Here is a 22,454-nt window from a genome sequence, read left to right on the forward strand (position 1 = left end):
AAATCGCTAAAATGCTGCAGGAAGAAAACAAAAAGCAGAGAAGTTTTAGGAGCAAACAGAGAACAACCCCACAAAAACTGAAACCAAATGCAAAACAATCCATGCAAAGAAGCGCCTGACATCTTCTCTGAAACACTGACTGCCCAGGCTACGGTGCCGACTGAACAGTAAGTCACAATTTATCTTCAAAGGAAAGAAACAGGGATCAAATAGGTCTGGTAGCTGCTGTGTATTCACTGAGAGGTTTCAGTTTTTGTCTCCTTGATTCTTAACTGGTGATTTCTTCCCTTTAGATTTGGCAAATACTAAGTGTTTTTTGTATTTGTTTTAATTTGTAGATATTTTAAGGAGAAATAATATAACAAATTTCATTCTACTGCTCACTTTTCTATAAACTGCACATTAAATTCCATAAAATCTTGACTAGTAATTTGAAAATGTTAACCCTGCTTCGAATCTATTTCATAATCCTCACTCCTTGAAAAAATTACTATTTTCTGAAAAGTTGTAGCACTGCAACCAAGGGAGGGCAGAGATACAGAAAACAGTGTGCCAACGGCAGCCACCCGGCATGGGAAGAAAACCACCGTGTAATATTTTGTTAGAATATAATTGAGAAGCTTCTCAAAACGTGACTCTAAGTGGAGAAACTGTAACCTCCTCACAGACGTGTGCTGTGGATCTTTACCATCTGTAGCCGGAGAGACTACACTAGTGGCTCCTCTCTCTCGGTCTGTCCTGGCTCAGGCCACACACCACCCTGCTCTTCAGGGCCGTAAGACTCAGCACATGCTCTCAAGGTTGCCTGGGAAAGAAAACTCAGAGGAAAATTATGGTCTGGAAATAAACAAAAAAGGACCTATTTTACCAGGGTTGTTGTTGTTGTTGTTGTGTGTTCCCTCTGATACCGATGCAGACAAGATTTTTTTTTTGTATTTGTGTGATTTTACCCAATAACATATCATAGAAATTGCCACTTGGAGGCTGGGCACCGGTGGCTCACTGGAAGCTCATATCTGGAGGACCATAGTGTGGAACCAGCCCAGGCAGAAAACTCTCCAGGACTGGAAGCATGGCTCCAGTGGTGGAGCAAGAAGCAGGAGCACAAGGCCTAGGCTCAAGCCCAAGTAGCTGGCAAAAAAAAAAAAAAAAGAAGAAAGGAAAAAAATGAAACAGACATTTGGGAGCACTGATATTCTCAGCAGTTTTATCACCTGATCTAAGAAAATAGATGGCCAAGCTCTTTTTGCCTTTTGGCTAACACCATGGGCAGAAAAGTTCAAAGATACAATCTCAAAGGTAAACCCAGAAGCTAGGGGATGTGGAAAAAGCCACTGATGATGTTTTGTATAATTTTTTCTGAGGTAGTTTTAATGAACAATCCTGGGTTCAGCCTCCATTTCTGAAGTCCTGGCACAGGCATTTCACTTCACAGGACGCTTCTCAGACTTCAAGTCCAGTCCTTCCTCCTTTCCAACCTCACTTCTGACTTAGGATGACTGTGTCCAATAAAACATTTACACACACACACAGAGCTCCGGGGCTGCACCGGACCGTAGCCCTTGGCTGCATGTTTACACAACAATGGCAAGAGCAGTCTTATTGGGACGCAGACGTTTACAGAGGCAATCCAGCATTATGGGGAAAGGAGGCCTGTTTTGAAGATAAACAGCTAAAACAGAATTTGTTGTAACCTTGAGCTATAATTTTTTTTCTTGAGCTTTTACCTCTTTCACCCTCATCTGGTCCTAACCCTTATGTTAAAAAAGTGAGACACAACAGTGCCTGGCACACAGCAGCTATATGGAAAGCTGAACTCCCTCCCACCGCAGCTAAACTTACAAATCACAACAAAACCCACAGGGAACTGCTTGAACTGTAATCCAACACAAATATGTAACAAAAGTCACAGCCAAGCAAACTGGAATACTTAGTTCCCTTTACTTATGTTGTATTTCTTACTATTGCCATAATTATGTAAACAACCAGCCAAGGGCTAATAGTCCTGCACCTCTGTGGACCTCCTGGTATTCACAGCAAGAATTTCCCAAGTCATATACCTAAAAGTTAGAATGCTCAGCTATAGGGTGAATAAGTGTTCATTGTTACCAAGCATTTCCAATTTGTCTTCTAGTGTGATACGCTCTAGATACAACGAGTTGTGGTCCATAGATGGACTGGAGGTTCGGCTCAGAAATAGAATACCTGCTTTGCAGAGTGAAAGGTCCCAAGTTCAAAAATTAGTACTGCCAAAAAAGATTTCATATGGCAAGGCACTTTTTATAAAGGAATACAAATGCATATGGATTGATAACATTTGTTGTAAAAGGGAGGAAAAAAATAACAAAACAGGAGAAGGCAGGAGTAGCTATAGGAGTGTGTCTGGGGCCAGAAGAACAGGGGTGGAAAGCAGAAGGGGCGGGGGGGGCTCGGAAAACAGAAGGGGGGGGTGGAAAGCAGAAGGGGCGGGGGGGGCTCGGAAAGCAGAAGGGGGGGTGGAAAGCAGAAGGGGTGGGGATGGGAGGGTCTCACTCTGAGTCAGGCCTGCAAATGTCATATGGTTCATTAAGAAGAAAAACGATTCCAAAGCAATCAGCACTGTCCGTGTCTGCCACAGTAGTTTCTGGCGACGGGTGGCTGTTTCTGTAGAATGTGAGGGCTATGAAAGGGAAGACAAGACTTGGGACAGCTTTCAGGTAGCGGGGGGTGGGGCAGTAGTCTAGCTCAGCTGGGGTGTGCAAACACTTTCTTGTAAAACAACCAGCTCCTTCACCTCTATGGCTGCTGGGGCCTGGAAGCGCCACATTCAGGGCAAACTAATGTGATGTGTCAGACAATGAATTCAGAAATCTTCCTGACACACTTACAGTGCCAAACATGTACATGTGCATACATGGACACCAATAATACCGTACATTTATGTGCTCAAATATGGATGCATAAGCGCAATATACAGTAGCCCATGAGTACATGTGTGCATGCATGCACACACATGTGTGTACACACACACACTGTACTCCCTTTCATTGAATCATTTTGGACTATGATGCAGGTAATTCAAACTCTTCCCTGACCATACTATTACTACTCCTAGGTTCCTGTTAATTCAGTCACAGTTAATCTGCCTCTTTTGATAAGGGACTTTACCTTCCTATTCACCATGTGTGGTTTTTCATGGCACACTATTTTTTTTTTTCAAGAGTCTAGATATTGAAAAAAAACCAGCCTGGCGGTTTTGCGGGCTACTCCTCATGCTGAATTTGTCTGCGGCTTGCATAGGTGGCTGTGTGTGTCTGCATCCTGGCAGGGGCCACCCAGTGCCAGGTGATCCCATTACTGACAAGTGTGGTCACTCAGGGGCCACCAGAGACCCCTCTGAAAAGGCTCTAAAGGACATGGAGGGTCTGCTTTCAGACTACAACTGTTCACCTGAAGGTTTGGACAAGCACACAATTATCGCTGCCTGTATCAGTTATTACACTGACATTGCACAATGAGGACTTCCTAATTCTACTGTTCCTTCTGTCTGTACTAGCTGGTATTCCACCAAAACACAAAAGCACACAAAAAAAAAACCAGCTTTCCCGTCTTCAGCCTCCTTTTAATTTGTAGGCACAGTAATACTATGCCTTGGCTCTGGACTTGTATTATGTTCATCAATTAGGCATTCTTGTTGATGCCCAAACTACCCCCGTGTTAAAGAGCCAGAGTCAGCTTCATTTTGTAACTTCCCCACTGATCTGACCACAAGACATCACCTTTATTCACGCCTGATTTGAAATCAGTCATTTCTGCTAGAAGACCTAGTTTCTTTTAGTAGGAAGGGTTGTGTAGGAACAAAAAGAGTCCCATGGTCCTGGGAGGCTCACTGCTCCTCCGCCTGCCAGGGGTCTCTCTTGTGTGTGTGTGCCTGGCTATGTGCGTGGGGGTCGGGTCACAGCTGTGGAGGTGCTGCTACTTCTGATTTATAGGTTTTTATTTTTTACCCTGTTTGGGGTAAGATTATGGACTTAGAACAGGTTTGTATCTTGAAGAGAAGTTGCCTCTAGACAGAGGTACTAAAAATACACAAGAAAAGCAACATAATTTAAGGAACACAATAAGGAGGAAGTAGGTGCAGGCTACACCCCCAACACTCTTGACTCTGCTGCACATGCGGGTGCACGCACACACACATGCACACATGCACACATGTGCACACACACATACACACACACACATAAGATACTGGTCCTGGCCAGTATGAGAAGGCAACTGGGGAACCACATACAAAAGCTGGTTGAGAAAGTATTTGGGAATCACTTTTGTGCATTATTTCTACTTTCACTGAAAGTTCTAGATATTTATATTCTTTTCCCTCAGCTTTACAGCCTGAATCTTAGACAAGCAGGCAGACGGCGGCAGCGGCTTAGCTGTCGTTTTCTCATAAATGGAAATACCCAATCAGTACAGCCAAGCAGTAGTACCCACTCATGGCCTAGGCACCACACCAGGGAGATCCCAGGGCTTCCTGCCTAACTGAGAGGTATGAACAGCAGCTCAGCGAGGGCAGAAGAGGTCAGGACCCGTGCCCCTGCCCAGCCCGATATTCCAAAGCACTGCTGCAGAAGTACAGGCTGGGAGAGATTCAGGGATTCAGAGCAGCCTTGTTACCCTGGTTCCAGAAAGAGAAAGGCATCTGTTCCCCAAACCCTGAAGGCAGGGGTTTACTGAGAGCTCTGTGCAAGGGTCTCCGACACCCTGGGTGCAGACTTTCAGGGTAAGTAAGCCTACCCAGGAGAAGGCCTGCGAGACAGCGTTCCGGAGGCAGCAGCCCAGTCACTCCAAACCCGGTATTTCCACTGAGTTACACACTGCCAGGCACCAAGCACTTGATGCTTCCAGAAGTGGAACAACCCTTCTTAATTACACAGGTAAAAAATGATACATAGGAGCATCTGGCACTGATCACAATATCAAACCCATTATGAAAGTAAGCCATTTACTTCTAACCAAAGCCACCTGCATCCAGCATGCCTGCTTCAAGTCACTGCACTCACTGCCTGAACACTGTTCCAACCAAGTAGCACACAGAGCCCCTTGGTGTCCCCGAACTCCAGCACACAGGTTTTAAATGCTGATGAAGTACCCTTCACTTACAGCCTGGCACCAAAATAGGCAGTCAAATTCTCTTCTTGAATCAGATCAATAGGAAGCACACCCACAGTTAAGGAGCAGTTCCCATGGTTATCAATTTGGTCCAGAGACAGCGAGATGGAGTAATACTGACACCTACTGGACAGAGGCCAGACAGCTCCTAAACACCACCCACAAGGAAGTAGAACCAGAAACAGGTGAAAGGTCATCACAGGTACACTCACTCTCAAGTCTTGGACAGAAGGCAGTCAAGAAAGGTGGAGTTTACACTTCAGCGGAAGAAGTTCTTACTGGTCTAGAAAAACATGCAAATACTTCTTAATGGTCTACAACTTAAGTCTAGAAAAACATGCAAATACTTCCAAATGAGAACTAATTAGCACAGCTCAAGGTGTGTGACTCTGATATTCGACATTCATCCCACTGTAAGTTATGCTAATGTATATATATATGTGTGTGTGTGTGTGTGTGTGTATACATAGTGTATAGATATGTATATGTGTGTGTAGATAGATAGATAGATAGATAGATAGATAGATAGATAGATAGATAGATGGATGGATGGCAGTTAGGGGTCATGTTAGGCTGACTGTGAGTTCACACCTGCAGCCAGAGAACACCAGCCAAAGGTGAGGAACCACAGGCTCTTGCCGGTTGTCCTCACACCAATGGCCTCACACCTCATTCCTCCTGCAGCTACAGCCTCGCCACTTAACGCTTACTGTTGTTCGGTTTCATTTCTATCACCAGTGGATCTGTTCCATGTTTTTCCTTGGACACCCACCAGACAGAGGACAGGAAAGTGAATCAAATCAAAGCCACAGAGACGGCACAGGATTGGGAAAGAACAGGGAGAATGATGGGAGGGGACACTTAGGTGCTGTAGGCACAACCTGACCAGTAGGACTGAAACCTCTTTGCACAATTATGTAACAAAAATAATTTTTAAGCCAAAAATACATCCATTTAAAATCCTTTTAGATACTAGAAAAGGAAATATCTCTAGGGGGTCCTAGGGGAAAACTGGAGAAATTAAAGGTGTCTATCCAATACCTCACTGGACTTTAAGACCCACATCCAGAAGATAGATAGATAGATAGATAGATAGATAGATAGATAGATAGATAGATAGATAGATAGATAGATAGATAGATGATAGATAGATAGATGATAGATAGATAGATAGATAGATAGATAGATAGATAGATAGATAGATAGATAGATAGATAGATGCATCCCCTGGAAGAATAACAGCTGACTGACTTCCAAAGACAAGACTCAGAAAAACGCTGCGGAGCGGTGCATGTCCAGACTCTGGCACAGAAGACACGCTACCCTGTGTTCTCTAGGGAATGGGGGATATGTATTCCCCAACAAAAATAGTCTGGTACTCATGTAACTAACTTCATTTTCTTCTGTAAAACAGAACACTTAATAACGAAAACCTCAGACACTTTTAGGTTGAGAAACACTCACTAGATGAAACTGCTTCACTGAAAGGAGACCTAACTTACGCAACAACAACTTAAAGGTAATTAAAGAATTTTATCAGGAGCTTTCACCAAAATACCCTAAAGAAATAATCTCTTCTTCAGAGAAGAATTATGCCTACAGTTAGGATCTACATAAAAGAGGTCACTCTGCATAAATACACAGAAAATGAGAGATAAACTCAGACCTAAGCATACTTTTCTTGAGATGAGTGTATTGCTGAGGTGACCAGTGCTTTGGAAAGGGCCTGTATTGACCAAGTTCTGTGCACACAGAGCACCCTGAAGCTAATAAAGTTTGCAGTTTGCAGTTTTCCCTGCCTTGGTTTACAAAGCAGCAGCACCAGGAAGAAAAGACAGCCTTCCCCATCAGCAGGTTCTCAAACCATTCTGTCCCTGAAACAGACACACTCACCCGAGTGACCTCAACTCTGCCAAACAGCAACCTAGAGTTTGGGGAAAGACCCAAGCAAACCACTGCACTGCCCACACACCACCCAACTTCTACAAGCTGAACTGGGTCAAGAAATCCCCTCCAATCAAACCCAAAAGGAGGATGGAGAAGCTAATGCCTGGGGTGCGGCCCCGAGGCGTGGTCCACACCCTTAGGGGTGCGCACGGGCCTCACACTGGAGCAAGCACACCACAGCTCAACATGTTTAAGTCCCAAGACACTGACGGTACTGCTATTTCACAAGGAAAGGAGCTGTCTGTCTCATGACACTATTTCTAAATATAGAAATAATTATTTCTAAAAGAAAGGGAACTGGCTCTCACTAAATCATTTCTAGGGAATTCATTCTTTCACTGCGTACTACGTTGTTTATCTCCTCATCAAAATAATGTCTGGGTTTGATTTTGTAACCTCGCTGCTCAGTGAGTGACAAGGCCGAGAGCGCTGCCACAATGCAGGAGGCGGTGCCCAGCCCAGGACCGGAGTGAGACCCGGAGCACACAGTTCACCCTGGGTTCGGACCCCACTAGAAGGGAGCCGCTCACTCTCCATCACAGAGAACAGCCTGAGTGCCAAGTCCACACGCTGACGTCTTCCCCCCCCCCACCCCGCACTCCGGGGAGGGGCAGCCTCGGGAGGTCGGAGGTCACTGGGGCAAGCCCTCCCGCAGACACTGCAGGGCCCACACACACCCCTCCCACCTATGGCCTGGATGTGAGCAGTTCTGTCCTATCACCTTGCTGCTCTGAGTGCTGACCTTACCTCAAGCCCGACAATCATGGCCTGGAATCCCCCAAACGAAGTCAAAACCATCTTTTTCTCTTTGTAGGATGAGTGTCATTAGCATTTTGTTATGCTGTCAGACATAAAAAGAGAATTAGAAAAGTAATTCAATCTAAAGCAAGATCGAAGGCCATACGAGACTGAGAGAGAAGCGAATTGACCGTGTGGGGAGCCAGCATGGCGGGCTGATGGAAGTTGGCGGGGAGGAAGTGCTCAGGACAGGCTGAATGCAGGCACTCACGCGGGGAAGCTCTGAGGGATGCGACCCTCGCTTCCTGGGCATGAGAAATGCAGAGAGAGCCGACAAGGGGAGCGTCCCCTACCTCCACCAGCCCCTTCCCAGGAGTCTGGGCCAAGTGCAGGAATTCAAGGCTGGTGTTTCCAGAGAGCACAGTAAATATTCTCAACATCACTCTAGGACCATCATGCTAACAAAACGAGGTCTGCAGGGGAGGCCTCTAAAGGAAGGGGCACTGAAGGGGGACTCCAGGGGAGGGAGTTGGCCTGCCAGAGCGGTCAATCAGAGCTCTGCACGGGCGGGAGGCGGAGGAGGGCCGCTGCTCAATGCGATCAGGGCGTGCCCTGGGCTGAGCACAGGCACTGAGTGAGAAGCAAGCAGCTGCATGCTCTCTCTGCCCTGGACTGGTACTTCTGACATTCACGAAGCCTGTAAAGGCTGTCCTGACAACTCAGACTGAAGAGCTGCCCAAAATGTGATTCTGAACTTTCTACAATCCATATTCTCACAAGTAAAATCTACTGAAATTAACACTGCATATTTTGTTTAATAAACTATTCTCTTCCTGTCCTTTTCTTGGCGGTACCCGTCGGGGCCTAGTAAGCGCTGTACTACTGGAGTCAGCCCACAAGCCTTTAGCTCTTTTATAGTCTTATTGTTTGTTTGTTTGGTGTGTTGTTCAGATAAGCTCTCTTACTTTAGGATCCTTCTATCTCTGCCTCCCAAAACAGGTAGGATTACAGGTGTATATCACCATGTCTGGCCTCAATGAAATATCTAAAAAAAACCAAAAAACTTGTCATTTCAGCATGTAATCAATATTACATTCTTTTTTTTATATTAAGCAAGCAAGATCAACTGTATCTTCTAATATTTTTAGCACTACCCATACTTGAAATGCTCCAGAGTCGCACAGAGAAAGAGCCATCATAGGGGACAGTGTGAAGTTTTAGAACATTCTGTGGAAAGCATTTCTCAGCATTTTCACATGATTAATCATTTGTCTTTGTTTTCTAGTCATAAAAATAATGCAATCAGATTTTCCCAAAAGTCCCCATAATCTCTTAATAAAAACAGCAGTTAGTTAGCATGCGGATACACATGCCTGTAAGACACTGTCTAGGTATAAAATATATGCAGAGTAGGCCTAGCTCAACAGCTCTTAAAAAGTAGGTACTATTCAGATCCATCTTATGAATACATGTAAAATTAATTTGATAAAAAAACTAATACATTAAAGAACTTCTGAATGAAATAGATTAATGTTTTACAATTGCCAATTTATTCAAATTACTACTTCCTGTAACTATGGCATTTAGAGGAAAACGTTATCGTTTTAGGGAAATACTACTCTCTTAAACATTGTCACACTACCCTGTATTCCTCTACTGTTTCCTTACTGTCCTATGTCTACTCTGTTCTTCCCTTTTCATCCCAAGTGGGAAACGAAGGAATACAAGACAGCGGAGGGAGCGAAAGTAGGAAAGAGAGGAGGTAGAAAAGAGAGGAGGAAAGGCGGCTTGAAGAAGGGAGGAGGGCATAACTTGTTGGATTTGGTTGTATTTACTGCCCTTCCCTTTATTGCTTAGAAAATGGTGTGACACCAGGACAGGGACCTGGCCTGGGAAGTGTCCTCCTTGTCACTAACAGGCATGCCTCTCTTTCCAGGCCTGACAAGATGACCAACTCCACCACCACCGGGCCTCCGGAGGAGACCTGCCCCAGAAACACCCTCATCACCCAGCAGATCATCCCTGTGCTGTACTGCGTGGTCTTTGTGGTGGGGGCCATCCTCAATGGGGGGTCAGGGTGGCTGTTCTTCTATGTGCCCAGCTCCAAGAGTTTCATCGTCTATCTCAAGAACATTCTTGTTGCCGACTTTCTGATGGGCCTGACTTTCCCTTTCAAGATCCTGGGAGACTCGGGCCTTGGCCCCCGGCAGCTAAACGTGTTTGTGTGTCGAGTCTCCGCGGTGCTTTTCTATGTCAACATGTATGTCAGCATTGTGTTCTTTGGGCTCATCAGCTTTGACAGGTATTACAAAATTATGAAGCCCCTCTGGATCTCTTCCATCCAATCAGTGAACTCCAGCAAACTGCTGTCGGTGGTGGTGTGGATGCTCATGCTCCTCCTCGCTGTTCCCAACATCATTCTGACCAACCAGAGTGTGAGCAATGACACAAAAATACACTGCATGCAACTCAAAAATGAACTAGGACGAAAGTGGCACAAAGCCTCAAACTACATCTTCGTGGGCATCTTCTGGGCTGTGTTTCTCCTGCTTGTCATTTTCTATGCTGCTATCACAAGGAAAATCTTTAAGTCTCATCTTAAGTCCAGAAAAAACTCTACTTCAGTCAAAAGGAAATCTAGCCGCAACATATTCAGCATCGTGTTTGTATTTTTTGTCTGCTTTGTACCGTATCACATTGCCAGAATCCCCTACACACAGAGCCAGACAGAAGCTCATTACAGCTGCCAGTCAAAAGAGATCTTGCTGTACGTGAAAGAGTTCACTCTGCTACTCTCTGCTGCAAATATATGTCTGGACCCCATTATTTACTTCTTCTTATGCCAGCCATTCAGAGAGATCTTACATAAAAAGCTGCTCATCTCACTAAAAGCCCACAATGACCAAGACACTTCCAAAACCAAAAGAGGAACTACAACTCTTGAAAGTACAGACACCCTGTGAACTCCCCTACGCTCTCCCATATAAAGTCAATGTGTGTGTTGACTGCACAGTAATGGAGTTAAGAAATAAATATGCCTGTGATAATTAACACGTCTGATATTATCCAATATTAATTTTCAGTATCAAATATACTTAGTACTGTAATATATTTAAGTACTGCAAGGTGCAAATTTAAGTGCTCAGACTTTTTGTAACATCCCATCAAAAAAACCACCAGCAGATTTTTCTAACACTGATCTTTATTTTTCTTACTAGTAAAAAATATATCCAATTATTCAATTCTATTCCATGAAAATAAATTTAAATTTATGACAACTAGTCTGTTTAGTTAAAGTAAAACAAAATAGTAAATAATAAAGACAAGAAGAAATCAAAGACTAATGATGTAGGCGCCTTCTTTCTCTGAAGACAGGTAGCTAGTAAGATATATGATCCTTTTAAACAGGTCCTTAAAGACTAATTTACAAGTAGGCAGACTCTGATAAGGGTTGTTTGTATTGAAAAAGTTACAGTTTCCCTGACTGGAAACAAGGTAAGAAGGTACCAATAAAATTACTTATTACTTATTACTGGGCGCCAGCGGCTCACACCTGTAATCCTAGCTACTCAAGGAGCTGAGATCTTAGGATCACGGTTCAAAGCCAGCCCAGGCAAGGAAAGTCCATGACCCTCTTATCTCCAATAAACCATTAGAAAACCGGAAGTGGTGCTGTGGCTCAAGCAGTAGAGCACTGGCCTTGAGCTGAAGAGCTGAGGGACAGCACTCAAGCCCAGAGTTCAAGCCCCACGACCGACCAAAAAAAAAAAAAATCACTTATGAGACCCATACTCTTTGCTGATTTATCTCAAAGAAAAGCAAACATAAATAATATACTTGGCAATAAGACATGATTGTTTTCTAAGAGCATTGGGAAGATATTAAATATGTGTTAAATATATCTCATAGACAGTTATTAAAGGAAACAAACTCTGGTATTAGAATATTATTAAATTAACTGTATACAAAAAAACAAAAACCAGAGCATGACGGACATCCTTGGCAAACAAACCTTGTAATGCCTGTTAATCAAATGCACTTGTAAAAGAACAACCTGCCCGTGCTTACCCTTCACAACTGCCACAGAGTGGGTTAAACTGCCCACCGTGCCCCGACAGAAATGAAAGCGAAGGCAGCAGAGGAGCCCTGGCAGTGCCTGGGCTGTCTGGGCTGTCTCCTGGAACTCTGCTTTAAAGCCAAACATCCACTTTCCTTGACCGACATCGAATGCCTCTGGCCAGCACTGTAAAGCAGTCTACCTTCGTGGTGTGACAGCAAGGGCTTTCAGAAAACGGCATGTGATGTGCATGGGATAACATGAACTATATTAGTCCTTGAAGGTCCAGAGCAACAACTTAAAACTAAAGTGGGAAAGTACCAGGAATAACAGGCTAACCCAACCCCGTCTACAGGGGACCCGTAACAGCACAGGCAGGCAGCAAGGGCTGCTCTAGTCACCGGCAGACGACACTACAGCTGGCCTACAGGTTCATGCTCAACTCCGTTGTGCAGCTCAATGCAGTTCAGATGCCTGCAGTGGTAGGAAAACAGTGAACGGACAGCTCGGGCCTCATCAAGAGAGGCCCACAGGCTCTTGGCTCTCATCAGTGCTTCCTGGGGTCATAAAGCCTCTGAAACACTGCATCCATCCGCAGCTTACAAGAAGGTATACCTCTGCCGACTATGACATTACAACAGGGCTCTGCAACCTGAGGAAAGAACTCAAGTATGTGGCTAAAAGTAGCTTATGGACACAACCCAAAGTCTCCTGGATTGAGAAATTAAGAAAGGGCTTGGTTAAACAAAATACAACATGCTAAAAAAATATTAGTAGGGACAATATGGGGGACATGCCTGGTTACCTACACCCGCTCCCTAAAGGAAGAATGATTCAGTATCCCTATGAAAAGATTCACTTCCCTTTTCCCAAGAGACAGAAAGCACATCAAGAGCTGGGGCACTGCACCCCACGTCTGCAGTCCAGACACATAACCTGTGGTCTTAGCAGAGCTTCAAGAACAGGTGCTTGTACTTGTTAATTCTGTCTATAACCATGATGTAAACACAAACATGCCTACCTAAAATAAAGAGAAACTTGGCAAAAAAAAATTATGCTAATTTTCCTTTCGATCTCACTGAAACCATTCATCATTCGTCTGCCTAGTAAGTCTCTCCCTCAGCCTCTCCCTGCCTCTGGCCCTGCCTCGCCCTCACCCCCACCCCGGAACGGAGGCTCTGACCCTAACTTCTCACTGACCGAAAGTGTCTTTTCTAAACATCCATGTGTGCTTCAATGAGTCCTGTCCACAACAAGCACACAAACCTTAGATGCCTGTCTTCACAGTAACACTGGTAAAGTAAACATGAAATACAAAGCTTAGAAAACAGCTTCCCACTACTTTATAGATAAATACACACTAAAAAAAATGGCAATATCGAACACTTGATGAGTTTAGAAAAATGCCAGGATATCTGAAACAAATCACCACTACCATCAACACCCTTATTCCTTTCGAATGTCCTTTTAACTCTCCCTAAATCCCTTCTAATCAATTTTCATCTATTGTGTTGAAAGATTTTTTGTTTTATAAAGCTAATAACAGCCAGCACCAATGGCTCACATCTGTACTTCTAGCTACTGAGAAGGCTGTGTTATGAAGATCATAGTTTGAAACTAGCCTAGGCAGGAAATTTCATGAGATTCTTATCTCCAAAACGTCAGAAGTGGAGCTGTGGCTCAAGTGGTAGAGCACCGGCCTTCGGGGGGAGGGGGGCACGGAAGGGAGATGAGAGACAGCACCCAGGCCCTAAGTTAAAGCCCTAGTACTGGTACACGGCACACAGACACAGATAATAACAAGGAATCTGACTGAGTTCTAAGGAGGTCTCTTCTGATTTTATTCTTCTCATCTGGAAAACTAACAAGAAATTATTAGGTTAAAAAAAAAGAAAAGAAAAGAAATCAGTGTCCTTTCAAACCATGAAGCAGAAGAAGAAACCAGAACCAGGCAGCAGCTTCCAGCTCGCAGATGAATCAACGTTTCCTATCTAGAAATAAGGCAGTCTTAACAGCCGGCCTCACACAGTCTGTGACAGGACCCAGCAGCTCCTTCACAGACAGGTGCTGAGACAGGCTCCATCCAGACACTCACCCCAACCACACAACTTAAATCCACACTGCGTATGATCTAAATCAATTTCTAGATACCTGTTTTAACTCCCTAAGCAGTTTGAATCAAATGAGAAATACTTTCTGCAGGTCTGTTTTACAACCTGGAAAACAAATGCAAGTTTTTGCTGGGCACCAATATCTGTAGTCCTCAGGAGACTGAGATCTGAGGACTGCGGTTCAAAGCCAGCCTGGGCAGGAACATCCTCAAGACACTTTTCTCCAATGAACCACCAGAAAACTGGAAGTGGAGTTGTGGCTCACATGGTAGCACGCTAGCCTTGAGCAAAAAGAGCTGAGGTCCAGTGCCCAGGCCCAGAGCCCTGTGACTGACAAAAAACTAAAACAAAAAACCCAAACCTTTAAATTATAGGCAAAGGATAGTTATATTTAAGGTGTTATATGTAAGCATAGAAAAAGATTCAAATGCAAAAACCAAAAAGAGTTAACAGCTGGTACCTTTCTATATAATAATGTTCCTTCATTCCTATTTCAATTTATTGTGCAATGAACAAAAAAGAATACTGAGGAATAAGATATACCCTTTACCAGGCTGTTAATCTTGTTTTAAAAGATTGATAAAAAATTAACTGATATCTTAGCAGGGCTACAACAATAGTTTAACTTTAATTTTAAAATGCTAATGAGTGTCTATACATCCTGAAGAAGCATTCGCTGAAATACCTGTAACTGTAATGCAATCTCTCCCAAGGCATAGACACATGTCATCTTTTAAAACTATCATGACACAAAACTCATCTTACTTTAAGAAAAAAGGCAAAGCCCTACATTGGGTAAATGGGATAAAAGTACCTCCCCTCTAGAAAATACTGGCAAATATTAATTAAGAAAGATAAAATTCTTTTAAAAAACTTGTTGAGGATACTTTCATACAGTTATTTAAATGCCTTGCAAACCACAGTTTCAACTACGTCAAAGTACAACATTTTAAACCACACAAAGGAAAGGAAACTTCTAGTACAGCCGCCACTCTGCAGCATGCTGCTCTTAGAGTGTCTCAGGACGCAGAGCTAGGCTCCTCCGGCTGAGAAGACCTCAGGTATGTCATTTTAAGTAGCTAATCTCAAATGTTTTCTCACACTAGGGAAGCTCATGATTTTCAGTGCTACGTAGCAAAAGCCAACATGTAATAAGGTTAATATCTAAGACAGCACAAATTATTAAATGATAAGTAGGTCTTAGCTGTGAAGTACTGCCATTTTCTGCTATCTTATGGCCCCATTGGGCTCAAAAAAAAAAAAGTTCAAATCTGACTAATTATCCAGGCAAGCATAACTCTTTAGTAACTCAGTTTTATAACCAGATGGGTAAAGGCTACGTTGTAGTTCTCCATAACAGGTTCGAAAGGTCTTAAACAGACTTTCTTCTACAAATATTACAACAGATAATTTCAAAAACTTTTTTATAACTCCCATCAAAGGGGCAGGAAAGGTGGCTCCATGGTAAAGTGCTCACCTAGCATGCATGAAGCCTGGGGCTCAGTACCACATACACAGAAAAAGTCAGATATGGTGCTGTGGCTCAAGTGGTAGAGTGCTAGCCTTGAGCAGAAGCAGCTCAGGGACAATGTCCAGGTCCTGAGTTCAAGCCCCAGGACTGGCAAACAACAACAACAAAAACAAACAAAACAAAAACTCCCACAGAAAATTTAAGAGTTTGTTTGTAAGAAGAATTGTTTTGATTTTGTTTTTTCCTAAGCAATAGGCACTCTATGGGAAATAAGATACTTAAAATCTTTTCTCGTTTTGTTAGAATACCTCTGAGGACATCTAACTTACACTGGCTAGTAACTATTTGGCAAAGAATAAATCAAGCACTTAGTTCTTAAATTTGTGATTGAGATTAAGGGATATTATTACAGTATAACTTTTTCACTAGACATGATCAAAAAATGTAAATAAGCTTTCTTATTGTAACCTAAATGGAATTTCATAAACATATGAAGCACTTAATAATTTGTAAGCATGATTGAATGAAGTTATACTGCAATTATTTTACATAACTTACCTAATGAATATATTGTCAAATCTACTTACAGAGAATATGAATCAACCAAAACTAATTATCTTATCAAGTAAGTCATTATGAGACTATATAAGATAATTGTGCAAGCAAAGGAGCACTTAGAGGAACACATTATCACATTGCTATTATTAGATAACATTTGAAACAAAAGAGCTTAAGTCAAAAATCCTACAACGTTAAAGTTCAAATAAGCAAAGGTGAGGATGTGATCAATGTACAGAAAAGTAGGCTCAAAATTCTAAGATACAAATATATAAGTAACTACAAAAGCCAAGAGTCATACAGTCAGAGCAACCTGTAACCGTATTTGGAAACAAAGAACTCAGGACGGTAGACAGATTTCAACAATAGGAAAGACAGGGTAGAAAGCATGAAAGTGATCAAGAACAGATTCTAATCTTTTTCAAACATGAAAAATTCTGAGCAATCACCAGCATGGAACCTCAGGCTCCTCGAGTGAAGAATGGACAGACAGTATCATTAAAGGTTTATCTACCATCACAGTCCCAGGCTTCACACACTGATCACAGACAGTAAAGACCCCACCAGTCTTCAGCAGAAATTCAGGCTGAGGTGCAGGAAGCAACCCAGTTCTGGATGGCGTGTGGCTTGCACAGCAGGCCCTGGCTGGCTCAGCCCCACACCAGTAACAGACCAAGACAGTGGGGAGAGCAGGAAGAAACTACAGAACTTTGAAAACAAAGTCTAAATATACAGGCTAAAATTAAATTCAGCTTTTAGACACATAAAGATGAAACATCAAAATACATCAACAGCTTCCCTCTTTGTAATAGCACTTACAGATAACAATGTTTCAATTTGTTTACATGGAAACTGTTTAGAAGCCCTGGAGAAAGGCCTGGCTGCACCCTTGAACCCATTACTGTGAGTGCTGCCTGTGGCTTCTGAGGAGATGGCTGGGCTGGAGTCCTGGCTCTGTCACTTCCAGCTGTACAGGCCAAGGGACCTAACCTCACTGTGCTTCCGTTTTTCATCTGCGAAAGCACAGCTTAGAACAAGATGATATATGTATAACGCAGTCACTGGACATAGAGTGCTTAACGACTGCTACTGTGTACAGGGGGGCTTTATTCATGGACCTACAGCCCTGACTCAATGAGGAGGGGCTAAGACATGGAACTTTTAAGTGACACTTACATTTAGAATGTTTTATGTTCATCTGCCCTACTAATCTGTACATCCTGTTTTTTTCAAGATACACTCAATGTGAGTATACATATTTAGAAAGACTTGAAAAGGTTGTTTTCAAGAGAGACTTAATTGCTGAAGTGGCTTCTGTGTCCAAAGCCATTATTTACTATTTATTATTTTCTCTTTTCAAAAAGGTTGTATCTAAAACTTTGCCTGTTATAACCCAAAAGAAACCTGCTCGTTAAAACCAACAGAGCTGGGCAACAGTGGCTCATTCCTATAATCCTAGTTTCTTAGGAAGCTGACAACTGAGGATCACAGTTCAAAGCCAGTCTGGGGAAGGAAAAGTAAATGGCTCTGACCTCCAAAAGTCAGAAGTAGAGGTGTGGGTCAAGTGGTAGAGCACTCGCTTTGAGCAGAAAAGCTCAGGAACAGCACTCAGGCCCTGGGTTCAAGGACCAGGACTGGAATAAAAAAAAAAAAAAAGTTGTTTGTTTAATGTCCATAGGATGATCCACAGCAAGCACCAAACCAAGTTCCTGAGGCCCTGGGTGTGAGAAAAATGGCCTTTTCTTATCCAAGTGTGTTGCTTTGGTCAGAAAGTAAAAGAACTGCTTTGGGACAAGGAAGGATTTTTGAAATATAAGGTTTTTGTCTTAGTTTTTTTCCTACATATTTCTTACTGTAAAGATACTGTACAGAGAGGTTACAGTTACACAAGTAATGAGCACATTTCCTATTAAGCATTGTTACTGCCTCCTTTGTTTTTCCCCGGCCATCCCTTTCCTTAATTGGTTTTTATAAGATGAAATTAAGCCATACCTCAGAAGACAAAACCTTAGATGGTTCAAGAAATAGCAGAGGGTGTAGGTATATTCTGAGAGTAAATGTATACCATTAATCTTATTTCAAAGTCACCTTACATAAACAACACATTTAACCCTGTGCAAACCAGCCAATCATGAGCAGATTATGAACTTGAGCTCAATCCAACAAGCAGAGTGGCGGGGCAGGGAAAAGCTGATAAAGAAGACAGAACAAGAAGACCTTCTTATCCTAAGGAGGTCAATTTCAGTAGTTCTAAAGAAATGTCATACTTTTGGGATTTTGAACCCCCAAAATTTCACAGTGGGGGAAAAAAACACCCAATGCTAAAGTTTTGATACTGGAATATCTAGAATCTCACATTTTGCTTTTCATAAAACTACTTAAAATCATTTCCCAGAACTACATTAGTACTGTCCAATAGTGATACAATCAAACCACAAAAATGATCTAAGCTTTTCTAGTAGTTGCATTTTTAAAAAGCAAAACAAATGATTTTATTAGTATATTGAACCTAATATACCAAAAACATCATTTCAACTGTTCAACCTAAAAACATTAATAAGGAATTGGTTCAAAGAATTGTAAGGTATATTAAGTAGGTAGGTTTCATTGGGTAGCCGATGAAGAGAACACCGTGTGCTATTCAGGCAGGAAAAGAAGTTTATTACCTAACTGCTGTCCCTGCCTGGGGTGACCCACCCCTGAGCCAGGACTTATCTAGGCCAATGACAGGAAGAGGTGTGGCCACACAGGATCCGAATGTGACCTCAGGGCCTGGGACCCTTCTTTGGTCAGAAGGGAGGCCTGTGACCAGAGGTGGCCCAGGATGTGACTCAGCAGGAGGGGGAGGTGGCTGCGTCCAGGTGTGCCGGTTACCGAGGTAACAGGCCGGCTGGAGGCTTAGCCAGGAGGGAGGGAGGTGCATGCACAGGGCCGGCATGACCCAGGCAGACCTTACAAGAATGACTTGTGCAAAAAGGTATCACTCACACTAAAACTTCAAAGTCTGGAGCATATCTTCTGCTTGCAGCTCATGTGACCACTTCAAGTACTTCAGAGCCCGTGGCAGTGGACACAGTGCCTTAGATACCACAGGCCTCTCCCACCGTGAAACTTGGGGAGGGAAAGGAGGCAGCAAACACCATCCCAACACCACCTCTCAGTTCTTTCTGATGAGGGGGAAGCAAAGAAAGGGATGACATTATCCAAACTTTCTCTGTACAACACCTTAATAGTAACAGTAAAATTGTACTTGAATTTTTTTTAAAGAACAATGAAACCTCTGGAACTCCAATAGGTTTTACAATACAGATCTATTTTCTAATTATCACTCTGTAATCTTAAAAGTTACTGTGATCCCTTACCTCCCTAGTCGCCTAGCCTCTGACAGCATGAGGAACTAAAAATAAGTCTTTTAGGACAAAGATTTACAGAGAAGGGGGGGAGGGAAAAGAAAGGGGGGAAGAAGGAAGGGGGGAGGAGGCAAAAAGAAAAAGGAAGGAAGTAGAAAGAACAAAGTTGGGCACTGGTGGCTCACACCTGTAATCCTAGCTACTCAGGAAGCTGAGATCTGAGGATTGTGGTTCAAAGCCAGCCCAGGCAGCAAAGTCTCAGTAAGATTCTTTTTTTTTTTTTGGGGGGGGGGGTCCAGTCGTGGGGCCTGAACTCTGGACCTGGTCACTGTCCCTCAGCTCTTCAGCTCAAGGCTAGCGCTCTACCACTTGAGCCACAGCGCCACTTCTGGCTTTTTTCTTTTTGCTTATGTGGTGCTGAGGAATCAAACCCAGGGCCTCAGGCATGCAAGGCAAGCATTCTACCACTGAGCCACCTTCCCAGCCCCCCCCAGTAAGATTCTTATCACCAATTAATCACTCAAAAACTGAAAGTGGTACAGTGTCTTACACGGTCCAGCATTAGCCTTAAGCAAAAGAGCTCAGGGACACTGGAACAGCACCCAGGACCTGAGTTTAAGACCCACAACCGACCAAAAGCAAGAACAAAACAAAAAGAAATGGAGAAAACCAGAAAGCCTCACTGCAAGCTGTTCAGTCACTAACCACAACCCATTTCCTTTCTCTACTTCTCCATCTCTGGCCACTCACCTCCTCTGCAAAGAAATCTACAGGGATTTCCTGAAAGTCAGGGCAGCAGGCAATGGAAAACCCATGTTTCCTCACAGATCTAGCATGGGAGTTCCCACCAGCCCACAGAGCACCAACAGAATGACAGGAAATACAAAGACAAGGTATTCTAGGACAAATGGCTTTTGCCATTGGTTAGTTTCCATCCAACATGTTAACTTATGTACACAATGCATCTGATCAAGGCCATTCCTTCCGTCATTCTTCTTCTCTTTCCTTACAATGTTTTTCAAGGCAAGTTGTTTTGCTTATAAAGGTTTTGTTAGATAAAAGCTTTGGATCAAGCCGGGCATTGGTGGCTCATGCCTGTCATCCTAGCTACTCAGGAGGGTGAGATCTGAGGATCACAGTTCAAAGCCAGGCTAGGCAGGAAAGTCAACAAGACTCTTATCTCCAATAAACTACCAGAGAACCGGAAGTGGTACTGTGGCTCAAGTGGCAGAGTGTTCACTTTGAGCTGGAGAGCTCAGGGACAGCACTCAGGCCCAGAGTTCAAGCCCCATGACCGACAAAAAAAAAAAAAAAAACTTTGGATCAGGCTTGAGGTAGTGGGAAGGGACTCCAACACACTTTAGTTCTCTTCTGTTGCCCAAGCTGTGGAAGTAGAGCTATGTGATTTTTTTATTATTACTCAATGTATATTTATCCTAATATTTTTTCATGACAACTGAGTCCTAAACTGTTTATATACATGTAATTATAGAATAGAGTCACCTGTAGTCAATGGCTAATAATAAAAGGTAATAATAGAAAAAAAGAAAGTTGTTTGTAATTCTAACTACTAACCACCCTGCACTTTCTTTTTAACAGATTCACTGGATTTTTATTTTAACTGAAATATCGTCCTTTTCCCTCAAGATGACAAACAGTTCATTCTTCTGTCCCATTTACAGAGATCTAGAGCCATTTACATATTTCTTTTATTTAGTTTTCCTTGTTGGAATTATTGGAAGTTGTTTTGCAACCTGGGCTTTTATACAGAACACTACAAACCACAAGTGTGTAAGCATCTACTTAATCAATCTTCTTACTGCTGATTTCCTGCTCACGCTGGCTTTACCAGTGAAGATTGTGGTTGACCTGGGTGTGGCACCCTGGAAGCTGAAGATATTCCACTGTCAAGTAACAGCCTGCCTTATCTACATCAATATGTACTTGTCGATCATCTTCTTGGCCTTCGTCAGCATCGATCGCTGTCTACAGTTGATACGCAGCTGCAAGATCTACCGAATACAAGAACCTGGATTTGCCAAAATGATATCGACTGTGGTGTGGCTCATGGTCCTTCTGATAATGGTGCCCAACATGGTGATCCCCATCAAGGACATCAAGGAAGAGGCAGAGGTGGGCTGCATGGACTTTAAAAAGGAGTTTGGAAGAAACTGGCATTTGCTGACAAATTTCTTATGTGTAGCAATATTTTTAAACTTCTCAGTCATCATTTTAATATCCAACTGCCTTGTAATTCGACAACTCTATAGAAACAAAGACAACGAAAGCTATCCGAATGTGAAAAGAGCCCTTATAAACATACTTTTAGTGACCACTGCCTACATTATTTGCTTTGTTCCTTACCACATCGTTCGCATCCCATACACCCTCAGCCAGACAGAATTCATAACAGACTGCTCAGCCAGGATTTCACTCTTCAAAGCCAAGGAGGCCACACTGCTCCTCGCTGTGTCCAACCTCTGCTTTGACCCTATCCTATACTACCATCTCTCGAAAGCATTCCGATTAAAGGTGACGGAGACTTTTGCTTCACCAAAGGAGACTAAGGCTCAAAAAGGAAAGTCAAAATGGGAAGACAACGCATAAATTATGGGCCTTTTCATGCTTTCATTTCTTGGCGTACTATACCATAAAGTTACTTCAAGTTTTCAAAGAGAAATAAAAAGAATCTTGGCAACAAAACATTACAGCTAGCCAGCCAATGCGCTGGTCTCTGCAGAAACCCTTTTTCTCAATGCAGGCAAGGGCTGTGCTCTTTGGGAGATGGGGGAGCTGCAGTAGGGCTGGGCTCTGGGTAGTGCCAACCCTCAGCCCCTGCTCATGGAGGTGGGGAGCTGCAGTAGGGTTGTGCTCTGGGTAGTGCCAACCCTCAGCTCCTGCTCATGGAGGTGGGGATCTGCAGTAGGGTTGTGCTCTGGGTAGTGCCAACCCTCAGCCCCTGCTCATGGAGGTGGGGATCTGCAGTAGGGTTACACTCTGGGTAGTGCCAACCCTCAGCTCCTGGTCATGGAGGTGGGGAGCTGCAGTAGGGTTGGGCTCTGGGTAGTGCCAAC

The 22,454-nt window shown here is 43.2% G+C and overlaps 3 protein-coding genes across 3 annotated transcripts in view; 2 read left to right on the top strand and 1 right to left on the bottom strand.

Moving 5' to 3' along the window:
- Positions 1 to 22,454, bottom strand: part of Med12l (mediator complex subunit 12-like) — a 196,917-nt gene that overhangs the window by 130,150 nt on the left and 44,313 nt on the right. The gene's annotated exons all lie outside the window — the stretch shown is intronic.
- On the top strand, positions 20 to 11,073 carry P2ry14 (purinergic receptor P2Y, G-protein coupled, 14). Its single transcript, XM_013029914.1, has 2 exons — positions 20 to 168; positions 9,769 to 11,073. The coding sequence occupies exon 2, from the start codon at positions 9,780 to 9,782 to the stop codon at positions 10,794 to 10,796; it is 1,017 nt and encodes a 338-aa protein (XP_012885368.1). The 5' UTR covers positions 20 to 168; positions 9,769 to 9,779; the 3' UTR covers positions 10,797 to 11,073.
- Gpr171 (G protein-coupled receptor 171) overlaps positions 14,979 to 22,454 on the top strand; it is a 9,578-nt gene continuing 2,102 nt past the window's right edge. Inside the window, exons 1-2 of the mRNA XM_013029916.1 lie at positions 14,979 to 15,062; positions 20,980 to 22,431. Coding sequence (XP_012885370.1) covers positions 21,028 to 21,987 — 960 coding nt within the window. The 5' untranslated portion in view covers positions 14,979 to 15,062; positions 20,980 to 21,027 and the 3' untranslated portion in view covers positions 21,988 to 22,431. The remainder of the gene's footprint in view (positions 15,063 to 20,979; positions 22,432 to 22,454) is intronic.

The sequence above is a fragment of the Dipodomys ordii genome, unplaced genomic scaffold (genome assembly GCF_000151885.1).
Source record: "Dipodomys ordii isolate 6190 unplaced genomic scaffold, Dord_2.0 Scaffold124, whole genome shotgun sequence".
In the NCBI taxonomy this organism is placed as follows: Eukaryota; Metazoa; Chordata; class Mammalia; order Rodentia; family Heteromyidae; genus Dipodomys; species Dipodomys ordii.